The sequence below is a fragment of the Panicum virgatum genome, chromosome 1N (assembly GCF_016808335.1).
Source record: "Panicum virgatum strain AP13 chromosome 1N, P.virgatum_v5, whole genome shotgun sequence".
NCBI classification, from domain to species: Eukaryota; Viridiplantae; Streptophyta; class Magnoliopsida; order Poales; family Poaceae; genus Panicum; species Panicum virgatum.
Genome location: NC_053145.1, coordinates 62,436,028 through 62,454,063, shown reverse-complemented (window position 1 = coordinate 62,454,063; position 18,036 = coordinate 62,436,028). Strand labels below are relative to the sequence as shown.

General features: G+C 46.5%; 2 protein-coding genes across 3 annotated transcripts; one reads left to right on the top strand and one right to left on the bottom strand.

Annotated features, from left to right (window-relative positions):
* Positions 1-2,093: 2,093 nt before the first annotated feature.
* Positions 2,094-6,782, top strand: LOC120653862 (bZIP transcription factor 23-like). Of its 2 annotated transcripts, XM_039931548.1 has the most exons (5): positions 2,094-2,267; positions 2,382-3,323; positions 3,753-3,824; positions 4,549-4,578; positions 6,281-6,782. In XM_039931548.1, the coding sequence occupies exons 2-5, from the start codon at positions 2,442-2,444 to the stop codon at positions 6,359-6,361; spliced, it is 1,065 nt and encodes a 354-aa protein (XP_039787482.1). In that variant the 5' UTR covers positions 2,094-2,267; positions 2,382-2,441; the 3' UTR covers positions 6,362-6,782. The 2 variants fall into 2 exon arrangements, with proteins under 2 accessions (XP_039787482.1, XP_039787481.1); XM_039931547.1 differs by having other exon boundaries at positions 2,094-3,323.
* Positions 6,783-8,321: 1,539 nt separating this feature from the next.
* On the bottom strand, positions 8,322-9,627 carry LOC120653861 (zinc finger protein AEBP2-like). Its single transcript, XM_039931546.1, has 2 exons — positions 9,026-9,627; positions 8,322-8,818 (listed from the first exon to the last, which is right to left on the bottom strand). Exons 1-2 carry the CDS (start codon positions 9,489-9,491, stop codon positions 8,739-8,741), a joined length of 546 nt encoding a protein of 181 aa, XP_039787480.1. The 5' UTR covers positions 9,492-9,627; the 3' UTR covers positions 8,322-8,738.
* Between the last annotated feature and the right edge of the window lie 8,409 nt (positions 9,628-18,036).

Sequence of the window (18,036 nt, the reverse complement as noted above, 5' to 3'; positions counted from 1 at the left end):
TTCGAAACTTGTCTCGTTCAGTTCTGAGCCTTGTGACGATTTCAGATATGCAGCTGGCCACCCAAGTTTTCTGCCGGTGCCAAACTTTTGTATTGAGTGAGCAATTCAGTTTCCTAGCTTATGCAGAGTCAGTCACTAGCATTATTTATTCAGATCCATAATCCTGCGTTCGCGTCCTGTGGCGGGTAACTGCAGCTCCTGGTTGCACAAGAGTTCATCAGAACGACGTCCGCCTGTCACGCATACAAATCCTTGCAAAATCTCCCTTTGTGATGACGATTATTCAGCATCGGGGCATTGGAACATCTTTGTGATGACGATTATTCAGCATCGGGGCATTGGAACATCCTCCCATCTTCCTCCAACAAAACAGGCGCCGCCCGTCTGTTAATCTCCACGCACCCCACACACTCATCGGACGGCAATAACAGCTCAATCGTTTGCTGACTTCAAATCTCAACCGCTCATGCTACTTCTTGATTATATGGATGGGCATGCATAGAAAGAAGGCTATGATGTTCATACAGCAAATTGATTACCCTCCTAATCTCCTCGAAACAAAAACCTTCTAATCTAGAACGCTTCTGTGATTTTCCGTTTAGAAAAGCAGATGAGCTTCGTGACTAGTAAGGTGACGTCTGAACCCCGAATGGGAAGCGACAAAGAAAGTCTCGCCTAAATTCTTACAAGTACAAATTACTCGTTGGCACTTGGCACAAGGTAGAAGCCTCGCCTAAAGAAACATGTCTACTGTCTAGATAGCTTAAAGAAATGGTTCCTTGACGAGATGTTGCATCAAAAGAAACATGCAGGCGCCGTCGGCAGCAGGCAGTAATGTCAAACAGAGCCGCATTACAGTTCTCTCGAGGCGACGACACGCGTGTCTGTGTTTTGGAAGAAACTTCAGGCGTCGGCTTGATCACATCACCCCAGACGTCGACGTGATCCTGATCCATTTGTGCAGGGCAGTGAGTTCGGCCTCCTGTCCAGGAGGGTTTACTAGGCCATGTTAGTTCCCAAAAAAATTTAAGATTTTCCATCACATTAAATTTTTAGACATATATATGAAGTATTAAATGTAGTTTTAAAAAATAACTAATTGCACAGTTTAGCTGGAAATGATGAGATAAATCTTTTGAATCTAATTAGTACATGATTGAACACTAATTACTAAATAAAAACGAAAATGCTACAGTAGATAGATCTAAAAATTTTCACAAACTAAACAAAAACAAAGCCCTAGTGGAAACCACCGGACGTGCTCGGCGCCCTCGCCCCTTGGTGCTCGTCACAGAAACGCGGAAGCAGCCCGGCCCACAGCCACCGCGCGGGGTCGGGGTGGACCGCGTCGCCCAGCTCGCGTCGCGTCGCGTCATGGCCGGTGGCCGGTCGGGGTGGTCTCCGGCGCCGATCCGGCCGTCCAACCGGTTTGTCTGCGCGCGCCGGGATGCTCCCATCTTGCGCGACCCCATTGGGTGGCCCGTCGCGTCGCCAGCCGTCAGCGTCGTGCGGAGGCCGCCACGTCTCGCGCTCTGGAGCGGCGGAGCCCACCACGCCCCCACCACCCCTATTTCCCCTATTTGGATGTCCAGATCCAAAATTTTGGATCAAAGAATTTTAACTTTTAAAGTATTAAATAAAATCTAATCACAAAACTAATTACAAATCTCTATAGTTATTTTGCGAGAGGTATATTAATCTACGATTAGTGAATGATTATTATAGCATTACTGTAACAAATTATGGCTTAATTATTGTCATTAAATTCGTCGCGAAAAATTACACATATTTGTAAAAAAATCGCAAATAAATTTTATTTAATGTATCATACATGCAAGATTTCTTGATCAAAAATTAGATCATGTAACCAAACACGGCCTAAAAACCCTTACCCCACCCGCGCGCTGCACCCAACAGAGTGCACCACACTGACAAGTCGGCCCAGCCGGCAGCCCGGCACAGGGAATCCAGCGCGCGAGATCTGAGGCCGCTGGGCTGTGTACCAGGTGCCGGGTGCGCGAGGCGGAAGGGGTACAAGGTGGAGTACTTTATTACCCGGCGGCCGGCGCGCACCCAACTCGTTGAGATTTCGTCGCGGCCTCGGGGTCCGGCGGCGTTTTAAACGCCCCCACACGGCTCCTCCGCGGCGACACCTGTCCACCATTCCCGTCTCCCCTGGGCTTCGCCTCGCCTCGCCTCGCCGCCGCGGCCGGGCGACGCCTCTCGCCGCATCCACCAACGCGCGTCTTCCACCTCGCCCTTCTCAGGTCTCCACCGAATCCCTCCTAATCCGCGGGATTTCCCTTGCTAATTCTGGCAGCTCTTGTCGCTAAGCCACGCTGCTCTGCCAAACCCCTGCTCTGCGCGCATCCGATTGGCAGCTCCGGCCCGGGTTTTGAAGCGCGGGTTGGTGGATTTTGGTGGGCGACGACGAATCAGGGATGGATTTCCCGGGAGGGAGCGGGAGGCGGCCGCAGCAGCAGCCGGAGCCGGAGAACCTGCCGCCGATGACGCCGCTGCCGCTGGCGCGGCAGGGGTCGGTCTACTCGCTCACGTTCGACGAGTTCCAAAGCGCGCTCGGCGGGGCGGGCAAGGACTTCGGATCCATGAACATGGACGAGCTCCTCCGCAGCATCTGGACGGCCGAGGAGACGCACGCCGTCGCGGCCGCCAACGCATCGGCGGCGTCCGCGGCCGCGGCGGACCACGCCGCGCGGGCGGCGTCCATCCAGCGGCAGGGATCGCTCACCCTCCCCCGCACGCTCAGCCAGAAGACCGTTGACGAGGTCTGGCGCGACATCATGTGCTTCGGCGGGCCCTCGGCCGCGCAGGCCGAGGCGGCGGCGGCGCCGCCCCCGCCGGCCCAGCGGCAGCAGACGCTCGGGGAGGTCACGCTGGAGGAGTTCCTCGTGCGCGCCGGCGTGGTGAGGGAGGACATGACGGCGCCACCGCCGGTGACGGTGGCGGCGCCACCACCACCGCCTCCTCCGCAACCGCCAATGCTATTTCCCCATGGCAATGTGTTTGCTCCCTTGGCGCCTCCGCCACTGTCTTTCGGGAATGGATTGGTGTCGGGAGCTGTCGGTCAGGGAGGTGGTGCCGCGCCCTCGGGGGTATCGCCGGTGAGGCCGGTTACGTCCAATGGGTTCGGCAAGATGGAAGGAGGGGACTTGTCCTCTCTGTCGCCATCACCGGTGCCGTACGTTTTCAACGGTGGTCTGAGGGGAAGGAAGCCTCCAGCTATGGAGAAGGTGGTTGAGAGGAGGAAGCGGCGGATGATCAAGAACCGGGAGTCCGCCGCGAGGTCGCGCCAGAGGAAGCAGGTAAAGTTGTCTATAAGAATCTTGTTGGGCATTATCCAATAGTATCAAATCGTTATGTCCCCTGCTTACTGTTACAGTGATGTGTAACTCGTCCGTACTATTTTTCGCTAAACATGTTAAGTATTTCGCAAGTACAGTGTTAATAAAGGTATTTCACCATGATGATCTTTGCATCAGAATTGGTTAAAATAAACCAGGATATGTCTTATCAGTGTGTGTAGTTACAGTACCCTATACTCCTATACTGATCTAAGCGTACTCAATTATTAATTGTATATGTCTAATTGTCTATAAGAATATTTTTTGTATATACCAATATGAATTGCTCAAGATGTTTGGAGAGCTACTGAGGGTGTATCCTTTCTGTGAGGCTTCACAAACATCTTGGGAATTTAAGTAGATTTATATATACTTTCTGATATGTATCAGGCATATATGATGGAGTTGGAAGCTGAGGTGGCAAAACTTAAAGAATTGAATGAGGAGTTGCAGAAAAAGCAGGTAGGCTCATATGCTGTTTGCATTTCATTGAGTCATTGTTTTGATCGTGTTCATGTTTTACGTATGCAAATATGTATTTGGAAATAGTGAAGTTCAAGTAGTTTAATTGGTATCTTTAGGTTATACCTTGAGTTTGAAAGCGTCTTGGATTTCAGTGAATCTTCTGTACTATGGCACACTGTCACCTTCTGTTATCAAAACTAACATTACTTGCTTTGGGTTTTCAAAAAAAGAAGGGGCTAACCAATCATTTTTTTATTTAGGTTATTCACCATCTGCACATTTTGGTTCCTAGCAATAGGCAATACAGATCAGTTTCTTTATGGTCATCTTTTTAATGACAATCACCATGGAGCATTTGACTAAGTGAAGGAAGCCAAAGTCCACCAAATAAAACAATAATAGAATCTTTGCATCTACAGTCCATGTTCACTAAGCGTGGTCATTTTCTTCTATAAGTTCCTCTCACAATTAGGTTATCAGATAAGCAAGTTTCAAACCTGCCACTTATGAGCAGTTGCTTCATTGCTTGGGTGCTTCCAATGATTTTTTTTCTCCAATTCTGATGCATGTAATAGCTATAGCTTATTTTTAACCATATTCTGTTAAATTAGAACTTATGTGCTCTGCACCCTGTTGTGTGACTATTTTGTATTGTATAGTACTATCACATTCTTTATGTATACTGCTCTAGTAACTGATCATCATCATTTCTAATTTTCAGACTGAAATGCTGGGGAAACAAAAGAATGAGGTAATATTTGTGCTTTCCATTTTGAAGAAACTATTTTTGCTCTGGTTACATGCTATGGGTACACCTCTCGTATTACTACTAGTAACAAACTTAGTGGATGTTAAGGAAATTATTTTCTACAAAGTAATTCTATAATATGTGAATACCCTTGTCATGAAGTATCACACTCAACCCTATCAACATCACGAAAATAGTGTAGCTCTATGATTGTAGCAGACGCCTCATTTCTTTACTTGACTCGGAATACAAGGTTTGAAACCTCACCCATTATTGGTAGGAAAATAGAAGTTTTCTAAACTTGTGGTTTTGATTACTTCTTTGGAATGAGAAATGTTTCGATTGACAGCTAATGATATCCAGAGCGTTCTGCCTTCAAACTATTAGTCTATCATGCCCATATAGTTGATTTAAGCAATACCTTATATGTGAAGCAAAACTGTACTCAAATGGAGAAATGATAAGGACAGGACCGATGTGGATGTCATTAATTGTATTTCCATACAACTGGGGCTAGATGGTAGCATTTAAGCGGCTAAAGTTATTTGAAAATTTTCTGAATTGATCATTTGATTGGCCAACTTCCATGACTGCTGTTGCCCATGTGGTCTAGGCCCTGTTTGTTTTCGCTTAGCTTATAATCTAAGCGTGGCTGAGATAAGCGAAGATTTTCTCGCTTCTCATAGTTCACATCTCTGAAGCGGATTACCACATAAGCGAAAATAAGCGAGACGTTTGGTGGGATTATCACTTGTTTCCACTATTATAATCGGAAGCAAACAGGGCCCTATTATTTTTTTTCTACTGCAGTTCACCTATTTTAACAGCGGGACTGTTTTTATGTATGCTTATAAGGACCTAAGAAAACCGGCAAGGATGAAGAAATACACAAGTGCTATTTTATACCACAAGATGTTAAAAATATATGCATAGATAAATATAGAGGCTTCTGTCATGGATTGCTGATGCTGTGAGAAATGAGAACAATAAGATTGATGGATAATTGCCACTTCCCAGCTTCATCTCCAAACTGTCCATATTGAAGCTTCATTGTTAAATTTTACTTGCATGAAAATTTTTCACTGGATGTCACACACAGTTAACATATTTTTTCTCTATCCAAGATTCCCTAAAATTTGTGGCCAGTTTAAATTACTTTATTTTGCTGAGGGCTGTTTTGTTTTTGCCATTGGGCTACCTTTGTAAACTCGTGGAGGGAAATGTTGTCTTCACCAGTCACGGATGATTTTGGTTCTTAAGCTAAGCATTTTGCAAACTTCTTGAGCCAAATGGGGCTGTCTTGGGGAACACCCTGTTTTCATGCATGTTAAACCACTATTTATTAGTTTTGTTACAGAACCTACACATTCAGACTTTTGCTGTTATTACCGAATCACTATTTCTGAACAGAAAATTGTTCCTTAGTTTCTGAACAGCTTCGATAATTCTTTGGTAACCTCAGAGACTCTTGCCCAGCTTATTATCTCGCAGAAGTTTTGACAATTGTTGGTTGGTGTTAATGAATTTGTGGCATATGCATTTGAACTTTACTGTACTGCTTTCTAATTTGCAAGATGTAATTACTGCTCCGTGGATCTATGGATATATTGTCATACGAAGCTATAACCTTTTTGATGGCTTGGTTCTTATAGTTAGTCATCGTCCTGTTTGCTCGAACATAAAAATTGTTTGATGTTTTCTGCAGGTCCTGGAGAGAATGAGCCGGCAAGTTGGACCCACAGCAAAGAGAATTTGTCTGCGGAGGACATTGACAGGCCCTTGGTAGGCTGTAGACATGTACCTAGAAGTATCTCTCGTCCGGTGGACAGGAGTGTATATATATAGTAGGTGCAAATGAACTCACCCATCGCCAGAGTTGCCGTTGTTGACACAGCCATTAATCCTGAGCATCAGTCTCATATGCGGATAGATTGCCTGTAATTTTCACTGCATAGGTTTTGGCCCTTTGTGAAAATGTTCCAGTGAGTAGTAGAGGAGATTGTATGTAGTCTGGTCAGTTTATTGACCCAAGGAGTGCGTGCTTATACTCCATTTAGGCTTTATGGTTTGTTGTGACACCATGTATCATTAGTTCAGCATGTTAGATGTTACACATCCGGCGAATTTGTATGCATAAACCAGCACTCTGCTTTGTAAAATCAAGTTGTTTATGCTGTAGATCTTCTGCATATGTTTGTTATGCCCAACTTAAAGGAGGACACTGCTGAAACAACTACGCTGTTGTACTTATAGTAGTTGAAGATGGTCGGTTTGGCGCCCATTTTTTCCTATGTAAATAAGCATATTTTCTTCATTAGCATGGTTGTTTTGTCAATTAACAATTGTCAAATCTTCGAAAGCTAGCTGTTGCGAGTTGCGAGCTGCGATTGGTGGTTGCCAAATTCCAACCATATGGGACAGTTTCTTCCAGAAGCTTCCGCTGTAGGTTGTGAAAGCCAGAGCCTGCAACTGCGAGTCCATTCGGGACACCGTCGGTGATGCTCGCCGTCGCCGGTCGCGTCGGTTCGTTGTGCTTGATGGGAAAAGGGAATCAGTGGGGAGTCACACAGTGAGTGAGTGCCTTCAATCAGACGACGCTACAAAAACCTACGCATGGTGGTCTCGGTGAGCGCTTGGCCGGGAGCACGTGTGGTGGTTCGGCTGGCCACAGGGCACAACGCGCGGCCACGCAGGCGGTGCCATGTTCGCTGTCGTGGCCGTCGTGGTCGCAATTAACTGGACCTCACCGTCAAGACACGTGCACTGTCGGAGGCATCTCTGTCTGATCGCTCCGCCGTCTCGGCCCCGTGTGGAACGCATGCGTCGCACTGTTGCTCCAGTCCCTACAGTGTCTCCCAACGAACCCGAAGACTGAAACGGGTCGAGTCGAAGCATCTAGGAAGAAGATTCAGAACCGCATTAGCGCTGGCTTTGATTACTCGAACCACACTGCGGTCCTTGATTATGGTTGATTGGGCCCGTGCTGCCGTGCTGGACCAAGGCTGAAATGCACAATTTAACAGACTCCCACTCCCCCCAGCCAGCATTGGCTTTGCTTGCAATTGCAAGTGGTTTCAGTGCCTACTGCCATTAAGAGGAGCCACGAGATTGCCATAAAAAAAAAGAGCCACGAGAGACGAGCTTCACGGCGCCCAGAACTGAGCAGAGTCCGGTGCGGTTTCAGAAAAAAAAAACGAAGGCTGAAGTGGTCAGTGGTTGGTTACCGCAAATTCGTGTTGCTCCCATGCCCCATCTGCTGTTGGGGTAGGCGGCAACTCAACGTGAGATGGGTTGCCGCGAGCATGGCGCAGGGTGGAAGGGAACGAGGGCCGTCGCAGCTAGAGACAGCTCGCCCAGCCAAAACGACAGAAAGGGACAGCCGAACTCCAAACGGAGGACCACAGCCTTGTCCTCTCATCAATCACTCGTGAGAAACAAATTCTGCAACGCGCAGCACAGGAGGCAGGGATCAGGGATGCTGCGGCAGCTGCGTCAACGACCAGACAGTTTTCCCAACCGATCCAACCACTAGGAATGGATTTCTTTCCAGACCTTGCGGAGGTTGCAGCCCCTGCTGTGTTTTGATGAAAATTCGTCTTCCAAGCTGTTGATCCGCCGGCTCTGGAATGGCAGATTCCATCAAACGACCAGAAAGTCCAGGATCTGCGAGCCATTCAGTTGCAAAACAGAGGGAAAAAGAAACATCTTTGCGTATTCACCAATCATCATTATCATCATCAGTGTCATTGAGCAATCAAGACGGCAAGTGCGACAATCATTTGAGAAGAAAATTAATGTGCCACTTGAAAGAAATTATGTACATACACAGACGAGAAACTGCTATGGATTAGGGGAAGTAATATGATTAATAACCAAAGTAATTTTTTTGAGGGTAAATAACCAAAGTAATTAGGCATGTGTTTTTGTCTTAGGCATGAACGGAATAATCATCATCATGGTGAAAGAAAGTTGATTAGCAAGCGGTCCGAGATAGGATAGGCCAAGGTAGAAGGCGGCGGCCCACCAAACCCTAAATAACAGAAATTCTTTTCTCCTCTTTTTTTCGTGCCCGACGCGGCCGGGATTCCTTTCTTCTGCATCTCGGGTGATTTCTCTCCTCCCAATGCAAGATAGCGGCGGCGACGGCATGGCCGTCCCTGAGTTCAGCGGCGGCTCAGCATGGATAGCGCGACCACCTGCGCCCACTGCTTCAGCCGCATCTTCACCGTCTCCGGTGTGTCGCCTGCATGAACGAAAGGGTCAGAGATCGGAACTCCGATGATCTATAATCACGTCGGGCCTTGTGAATGAATGAACTTTAAAAAAAACGAAACTCCGATCGTGTTTGAATCGATATGCAGTAGCAAATTACCGTACAACAGCCTCACATGGCACAGGAAATGTACCGTACGATCGGATTGGATGCAATCACGAGAGGGTGGGGCTTTACCTGGAGAGAGTATGGACATGGGGCTGCCGAGCGGCGACTCGTCGGAGGACACCTCCGACGCGGCGCCGCACGCGCACCCCTCCGCCCCGGCGCCGCCACCGCCGTGGACGGCATAGTAGAGGTCGAGCGCCGGGAGCGTCTCGAGGAGGCGGCTCCTACCGGCGCCGCCGCACGCCGCGCACCCGGACCCGGCGGCCGGCGGCTCGAAGCCGAACCCCAGATCGATGCACCCGCGGAGCTCGTCGAGGTCGTCGTCCGTGACGCTCCGCACGCGCCGCAGCGCCGAGCCCCCGCGGCGCATCCCGCGGCGGCGCCGCTCCCACGCCTCATCGCGCTCGATGTCGGGCGACCACGAGTTCTGCTTCTGCAGCCCCATCGCGGGCGCCGCGGCCGGGCCCATCTTCCTCCCGCCCCCGCCGCCGCCGCCGCCCCCGCCCAGAATCAGGTGGCGCCCCGCCTTCTCCATGGCACGGCCTTCCCCTCCGCCCCCTCGCAAGGCGAAGGGGGGATTTGGAGAAGCGAGCTTCGCGGTGGGTGGAGGCGGCCGCGGCGGATTTTATCTCGCGAGCGCCGGCTGGGGGCGCGGTCAGCTGCGTGACGTCTGCCGACGTAACGAGCTCGTATATATAGCGAGTACCCGCCCTGTGCACGGAATCGAACGGTGTATTTTCGAATTGGAAGGCGAGGGACGGTAATTATGAGGCATTGATTTCGGTCACGGGGGACGGTAGCAGGAGCGAGAAAAGGACGGGCAGAAATTTTGCACTGAACACTTATTTCGGTTTTAAATGACAAATTTTGAATCAGCCGAGAATGTTTGTTTGAATTTTTTTGGTTTGTTTACATGATTTTTTTTTGTTGTGACGATGAAAAGAACCAGCATGTAAGATTGAGTGCTCGATTGGTTGGCTATCAAAATATGGGCACGACAAAATGTGAGCATACCAATCCCTTTCTTTTGAACCAAAACGTTGGTAATTTTAGAAGGTGAACTAACTTTTGGAATCCAATCAAACAAATGCCAAAAAAATTTTTGCCACACCCACATCTTGGTAGGGCAAATTATGGCAGCCAACGAATCAAGCCCTGAATAAACTTATGGAAACGTTTGATTCCTAGTGAATGGAATTGAGGATGAGCCTCGATCGTGTTGGGGAAAAAAATTCACTTGTGGTCCAATACCACCAACGGCACTACGGCAGCATGAATTTCCAATCAAATTTAAGTCTCCTAATTAGATGATTTAGATATTGCATTCCTATAAGTCACTTATAGCACTAGACATAAAAACAAGATATAAAAACAAAACAAGATACACGGATCGATCCTGGACGGGATCCAATGGACCACATTGGTGACTTATGTAAATACAAGATCTAAGTCACCTTAAAATGAGTAAATCTCTAAATTTAAACTGTTACCATCTACGTTCTCAAAAATTTAACTAACTCAATCCATCTTACGATATCAGTACGCATTTTATTCATGAGATACGATCATGCATGTGAGGCGTCGAGACGCCTTGCTTGGCCAGGAAGAATGGAGGTGCATCGATCAGCCAAGGCTTCGCATGATGGTTACGTGGATCGTCTTCTTATCGCACCCCTCGCCATCAATCGCGATCTCTCGACAGGATCACACACAAATATCTGCGAGGCTCGGTGAAGATCTCAATCCGGTGGCAAATGATCGAAGCGAGATTCAGACCGCGAAAAAGTATCTGCCCCGGATTCGATTCATGGCTAACTCTTGCAGATCACACTGTCACAGTTATCGATCACGGGTTATGACTGAACGATGCCGCCAATGATTTGCATCAGCTAATGATGCGTTTGTTACTTCAGGCTCCTTTACTTCTGCCGTCCTTGCAGTAACTAAAAAAAAATTCTTTGCTAAAAAACAAATTTAGTTTACGGCATCCGATTTTTGCCTGAAGCAGGGCCCTGCGTGCCAGCGTTTTTCTTCTGAACCTCTGAGTGCGCTTCTTTGGGGATGGGGGCGTCAGCCACGGGCACGAAGATTTGGAAGCAAAGCATGGAAAAAGACAAGTCGTGTCGCGGTACAGTGCTGAAGCGAAACTTGCCTGAAGTAGCAGCGCAGTGAATCAGATCCCTGTAGCGTGCCGTGGACAATGACACATGCCATAAATTGCACGGCATGCCTTGCCTCTCGCTTGAGTTTCCAGCCATCCAGACGGCTAACATGGGAATTAAGCAAACTCAACTTTCGCCAGGGATTCTGAATCATCTTTTTTCATCACAGAAGCAAATATAGATCCTCCGGAATTACTATGCAACTCCCATGGTAGAGGTAAGCATGAACTTTAGAAAGACAGGCACAGGCCACGAACAATATCCGTGTCAAATTACGAGATCCTGACGACCGTATTGCGATAGAATCTGATCAGAACCAATTAATTCCAGAAGTTCTCTGCTGAGATCTGATTTTGTATGACTGAATTCACGGAAGATTGTTGCCGACCCCATCAACATCATGGACATCCAACAACCTGTATAACCAAAATTATTATATACTTGTGCGCAACAAATAATGAATAAAGGAGTAATATATTGGCAACTTGTCCAATTGCTCGATCGTCCTTCCCATGGCGAAGCAAGCAGCCTAGATCAAATCAATATATAATGAGAACGACAACGTCATGTTTCAATAATTGTGCTTCTCTAATACTCCCTCCGGTCACAAATAGTTGACGTCTCCGACAAAAAATAGTATACAAAATGAACTAGCCATCTGTGTCCGAACGACATGCAAAAAAAATCGGAGGGAGTATATATAATGGTGGGTGGTATTAGCAAGGAGATCCCACGGCATTGGCAGGCCAAGATATGCATATGCTCTTATCATTATTTTCCTCTTGGGAGGTTGTTAAGTCTAGATGAACTGCCATCTGCCCTGCTGATGTATATTGTCAAATACCCATGATTGATTGCTTGTATGTGTAGCAGTCTGAATCAAAAGAAAAGTCCATTACTTTTCTTTTCTGCTTACCGAAAAAAATATCTATAGATTTTATCTGTTTACTAATTCAACCTTCTCTCGAAGAATCTTATTCTGCGTTCAGAGTATTTGATCGTTTATTAGTTCCATCTAGTGGCAAGATGACCTGTTGCGATTGTTTTTTCTTTAGAAGTGTATGCATCAGGATAGCTGACTCGAGTGTCTTCATCTTCTCCCCTTAGATGATATAACAGAGCTTCCTGGAAGAAGGCAGTTCCTGCTCGCAATTGCTATAAAACAATGACATCACGTCCGATAGCAGTACTAGTTTTGTCGTTGCCACAGAAGACTTGACCCAGGTTAGTTCCTGACACGGAAACATGACCTCACTAATCCTCCAGCGCCTAGGCTGATGGACGAAATCTTAACCAAACCCTGTCGTCGTTCTGGACGCTTGAGCATGCCAATATCTCCAAAGTCCAAGTCGCCTGCCTACATGTTGTTTGAAGGTGTCAAAACACAGGACGACATACGCCGTCAATTCTTATACAATGCGTACGTCAATGCCGTGAATCGCGAGGTATGCATACCTTCGAACGCAGGGTACAACAGTATCATCATTATTAAACCAGCAATGGAAAGACCTACACGGAGAGGATGCCTACTCGCCTGTCGCCACCACCAAGACTTTTTTTTTTTCGAACTTAAACCACCACCAAGACTCTCCCGGAGATTGTCGATGGTTTTTAAAAGGACGGTAGCAATGGAGAAACATGACTCAGCAGCACACACACTACTAACCTTCCAATCTGATCTGATACAGTTGTCTGTGTCTGGATGGCCGTCACTACAACCGGCCGGGCCCTTCCAAACCGACTCCGACGTGGATGGCCGGAAAAAGAACCGGCGGCGGCGGCGGCCGGCCCCTCCACCTTTTTGCAACGCTAGCTGACACGTCAAAAAGCTTCTCCGTTCCCGCGCGCATGCCTTCGGGCGAAAGATATCCCCGATTCTGTTCGTTGCCGCCCGAGCTCACCTTTGTCCGGCGCACGCTCGACGGACGGAATCCATCGCCGGCGGGTCAACGGCCGCGAACGCGAGCTGAGAGCTTTGGGGGCTCGTTCTTTTTTTGGCTTTTCCCCGTCAGGATTTCACACGCACACGTAGGCTTTGATCCGGCAATGAGACTGGAGCGCGAATTTTCACCGACGCGACGGCGACAGCCGACGGCGGACGCAGCATGTAGGCTTTGATCATCTCCGTAGAGGGAGGGTACGAAGTAGAACGTAGGCGGTCGATCGAGCGACCACCTGTGACATGGATGCAGCTACTCGGATCCACCTCAGAGCACGACCCGGTGGCTGCCGCCGGCCGCCGGGCAGGTCATCACGGATCTGCTGGCTGGTGCGGGCGGTTGGGCCGGCGCGGACGCCGGAAACCTGGACAGTGGATACGGCGCGGGGTCGCTGGACGACGCCACGCATGGGGGTACCAAGGATGTGTTAGGAATTGAATCTAACAGGACTTAGCACTGACTTAATTAGGATCACTAATCCAATAGAAGATCATTCCTAGTACATTAACTAATGCGGAATAGATTAGATTCAGTTCTATACTAGCGGTAGTGGTGTCCATGGCGCTGGTGGGAGTAGATGCAGTGGTGACGACGTCGATGGTGTTGACGGCGTCGAGGATGAAGCACAGACGCTCCTTAAGCGTCCTGGCGGTGTAGCGGCGACCTTCAGGACGCCATCGGCACTGCCCCGGAGGTGGTGCTCGCGCTTCTGAGCCTTCCAGTGCTCTGATTAATCGGTGGGTGGTGGAAAATGTTAGGGTTACTAACCCTGGGGTCAACCCCATCTTATTTATAAGCACTGTAAGCTCAGGGCCGAGCCCAATGGGCTTAGGATTGCCTCCCGATCAAGGCAATCGTGGATAGGTTCCTGGGACCGATCCCTAAAGTCACGGAATAAGATATCCCTCTTTTTCTGCTGATTCTATTGCAAACCAAGGTCAAACAAAAACAACCGAAGGTCAACAATTTATTCTTAACTTAAACTTAATTTTATTATGTCACTAACTCATACTTAACTTAAACTAAAATCCATCCTCCGTAAAACAACAAGTACCAGACCAATGCATCGTCAGCAGCACAACGGCATACTGGGACAACATTACCCATAGTCTTACTGAAAAAACTTTGTCAGGATACTTATTCTTATTTAGGGAAATATTAATGGCCCTAGACCAGGACCTGATCAAAAGTATCAACCAAACTCATACCTAGGACATGTTTTTGAAAGAGGGTTGGTGATAAACCTTTTGTGCGGATCCGCAATATTTGCTGTAGTACTTATATGCTCAATATTAATTGTGCGGTCCCGGTTTCTATCTTTCACGACACGATACTTGAGGTCAATGTGCTTGGAAGCACCAGACAACTAATCGTTTGCGCAAAAAGAATACTGCAGATTGATTATCGCAGTGCATTGTGATAGGTCTCGAGATACTATCCACAACTCTTAATGCTGGAATAAAACTCTTAAGCCACACTGCCTGTCCCGTTGCATCATAACATGCCACAAATTCAGCTTGCATCGTAGATGCAGCAGTTACACTTTGCTTACCACTTCTCTATGAAATTGCTCCCCCTGCCAAAGTGAAGATATATCCAGAAGTGGATTTTCTATCATCTTCATCACCAGCAAGATCAGCATCAGTGTAACATACAACCTCAAGATTGTCTGTCCTCTTATATGTGAGCATGTAATCTTTGGTGCCTTGGCAATATCTTAACGCCTTCTTGACACCTACCCAGTGAGCCCATCCTGGATTTGACTGATATCTACTAAAAACTCCGGTTGCAAATGCCAAGTCTGGACGCGTACAGACTTGTGCATACATCAGACTTCCGACAGCTGATGCATAAGGAACATTGTTCATTCTTTCTTTTTCTAAGTCATTCTTAGGGCATTACGCTTGACTAAACTTATTGCCCTTTTGAATAGGAACAGGTGAAGTGTTGCACTTATCCATCTTATATCTCTTAAGCATTTTCTCAATATAAGCTTTCTGAGATAATCCTAGTACTCTTTGGGCTCTATCTCGGTGTATCTCAATGCCAAGGACATATGAGGCATCACCAAGATCCTTCATATCAAAGTTGGATTAAGGAAATTCTTAGTCTCATGCAACATGTTCTTATCGTTGCACACTAATAGTATGTCATCCACATACAGTACTAGAATTATTAATTTTCCACTCTTAACTTTGACGTAGATACAACTATCCACATCATTCTCCTTAAATCCGAATTTCTTAATGACCTCATCGAATTTAAGATTTCACTTTCTGGACGCTTGCTTAAGTCCATAAATGGACTTCTTTAATTTGCATCGCATATGTTCTTTACCCTTTATGGCAAAACCTTCTGGCTGTGCCATAAAGATTGTCTCATTTAAGGCTCCATTTAGGAATGCAGTCTTAACATCCATCTGATGTAGCTCTATATCAAAATGGGCTACTAATGCCATGACGACTCTAAAAGAAACTTTGGTAGACACAGGAGAAAAGGTCTCATTATAATCAATTCCTTTCTTCTGTGTAAACCCTTTTGCTACGAGTCTAGCTTTAAATCGTTCGACCTTCCCTTTGGAATCACGTTTGGTTTTGTAGACCCACTTACAGCCTACTAGTTTGATTCCATCAGGATTTTCTACTAAATCTCATACTTTATTAGTACTCATAGACCTTAATTCATCTTCCATGGCTTCAATCCATTTAGTGAAATTCTCACTTGACACTGCCTGTCTGAATGTGGCAGGGTCACTTATATTCCCGATATCATATACATCCTCACTTAAGTATGTCTCATAATAATCAGGAATAGCTAATCTCTTTGCCCGTTGTGACCTTCTTTCTGGTTCAATCGCAACAGGTTGAGGAATTGGTTGAGGATTTTGATCTTGTGGTGCAGGTTGCACTTGGTTCTCAACCATTTGCTCCATGTTCTCCTGCTGAACAGCAGTAGATGGCATGGCACCACTTATCTGAACAAGAGGAATGACTGGTGGTACAAACTGATATACCTCTGTGGGCTCTTGAACTACTGGATCAGGAAGCTCAACTCGTAGTTCTTCGAGACTCACTTCCCTCCTTGGAAAGCTCCCACTAACTCCTGAGTCCTCTAGGAACACAGCCTGCCTGGTTTCTACGAACTTAGTGTGACGACCAGGACAGTAGAATATGTACCCCTTAGACTTTTCTGGATATCCAATGAAGTTGCAGCTTATCGTCTTAGAATCTAATTTCTTTTGCTGTGGATCAAATAATTTAGCCCCGGCGGGACGGTCCCATACTTTTAAATAATTAAGTGACGGTTTCCTCCCATTCCACAGCTTAAAAGGTGTCTTGGGAACTGACTTAGATGGAACCCGATTAAATATGTGAGCAGCTGTTTTTAATGCTTCCATCCACAGCTCCACAGACAAACTAGAATAACTGAGCATACTCCGTACCATGTCAAGCAGTGTACGGTTGCGTCGCTCAGCGACTCCATTTTGTTGTGGTTCGCCTCGCATAGAGTATTGCGCTCTAATGCCATTTTCTTCTAAGTACTTAGCGAATGGTCCTTTAATCTGACCATATTGAGCGTGTATCCCATAATATTCACCTCCCTGGTCTGATCTTACAATTTTAATGGAAGTGTTGTGCTGCTTCTCAACTTCCGCCTTATAAATCTTAAATATTTCTAAGGCGTCTGAATGCTTTTGGATGGGGTAAATGTGTCCATAACGGGAATAATCATCAGTAAATGTTATAAAAGAGTCATAACCGTCTACTGATGTGATTGAGAGAGGGCCACAGATATCTGTGTGAGTTATTTCTAATACGCCCGTACTCCTAGTCGCTCCTTTCTTAATAGTCTTAGCATATTTTCCCCTAATGCAGTCGATGCACTGCTCTGAATCTGAAAAGTCTAACTCCTGAAGTATCTCATCTTTAATGAGACGCTCCATTCTCCCCCTCAAAATGTGGCCAAGGCGACAGTGCCACAATTTTAAAGAAGTCTCATTATCACGCTTACGCTTATGCATCGCATCACAGACATTCATTACAGAATGATTATCATCAAGAGAGAGCAAATAAAGATCGCCTTGCAAATAACCAAGGCCAACACTAATATTATGAAATTTAATGTTGCAAACAGAGTTGCCAAACTCACACACATGTCCAGATTTATCTAAACGCGAAACTGAAATAATGTTTCTCTTTAAACTAGGAACATAAAGGACATCATCTAAATTAAGCTGGAAGCCGGCCGGCAACTCTAAGGTGAAGCTTCCAACGCCTTCGACTTCAACCATGTTCCCATCAGCCACTCTTAGGCTTCGCTCCCCCCTTCTTATAGTTCGGATCGAATTGAATACCTGTAATGAATTAGAAATGTGCACAGTGGCACTTGAGTCAACTAACCAAGTATTAGGGGATAAACATGCTAAGAATAACTCATCAATGAAAGAAACACCATCAATCTTAATATTACCTTGATGTTTCAGCCATTCCTTAAAGCCTGGGCTGCCCTTCTGAAGATGCTTGGGTGAAGCATAGAATGAACACAACATCTTTCCACCTTGGGACTGCTTGCCTTTGAACTTGTTGTTGTTCATTGGACCAAAATTTTGATTTTCTTTCTTCTTAAAGTTCTTCTGGCCTTGCTTGCTGCTACCTGACTCATGCTGATTCTTAGGAGTGCCTAAAATGCTGAGGTTGCCAACCATGTTGACAACATCCTTCATCTTCTCAGTCTTAAGCCTTTCTTCTTCTTCAACACAATAGTTGATCAACTCACTGATAGACCAGACAGTCTTGTTGGTGTTGTAGCTAATCTTAAATGCTTCATACTGTGAAGGCAATGATGTCATGATGAAGTGCACAAGAAAACCTTCAGAGATCTCCATCTGCATCTCCTTAAGCTTGTTGGCCATGTCACACATGTTGAGAATGTGCTGCCTAATGCCAGTCTTCCCATCATACTGAGAGGCCACTAACTT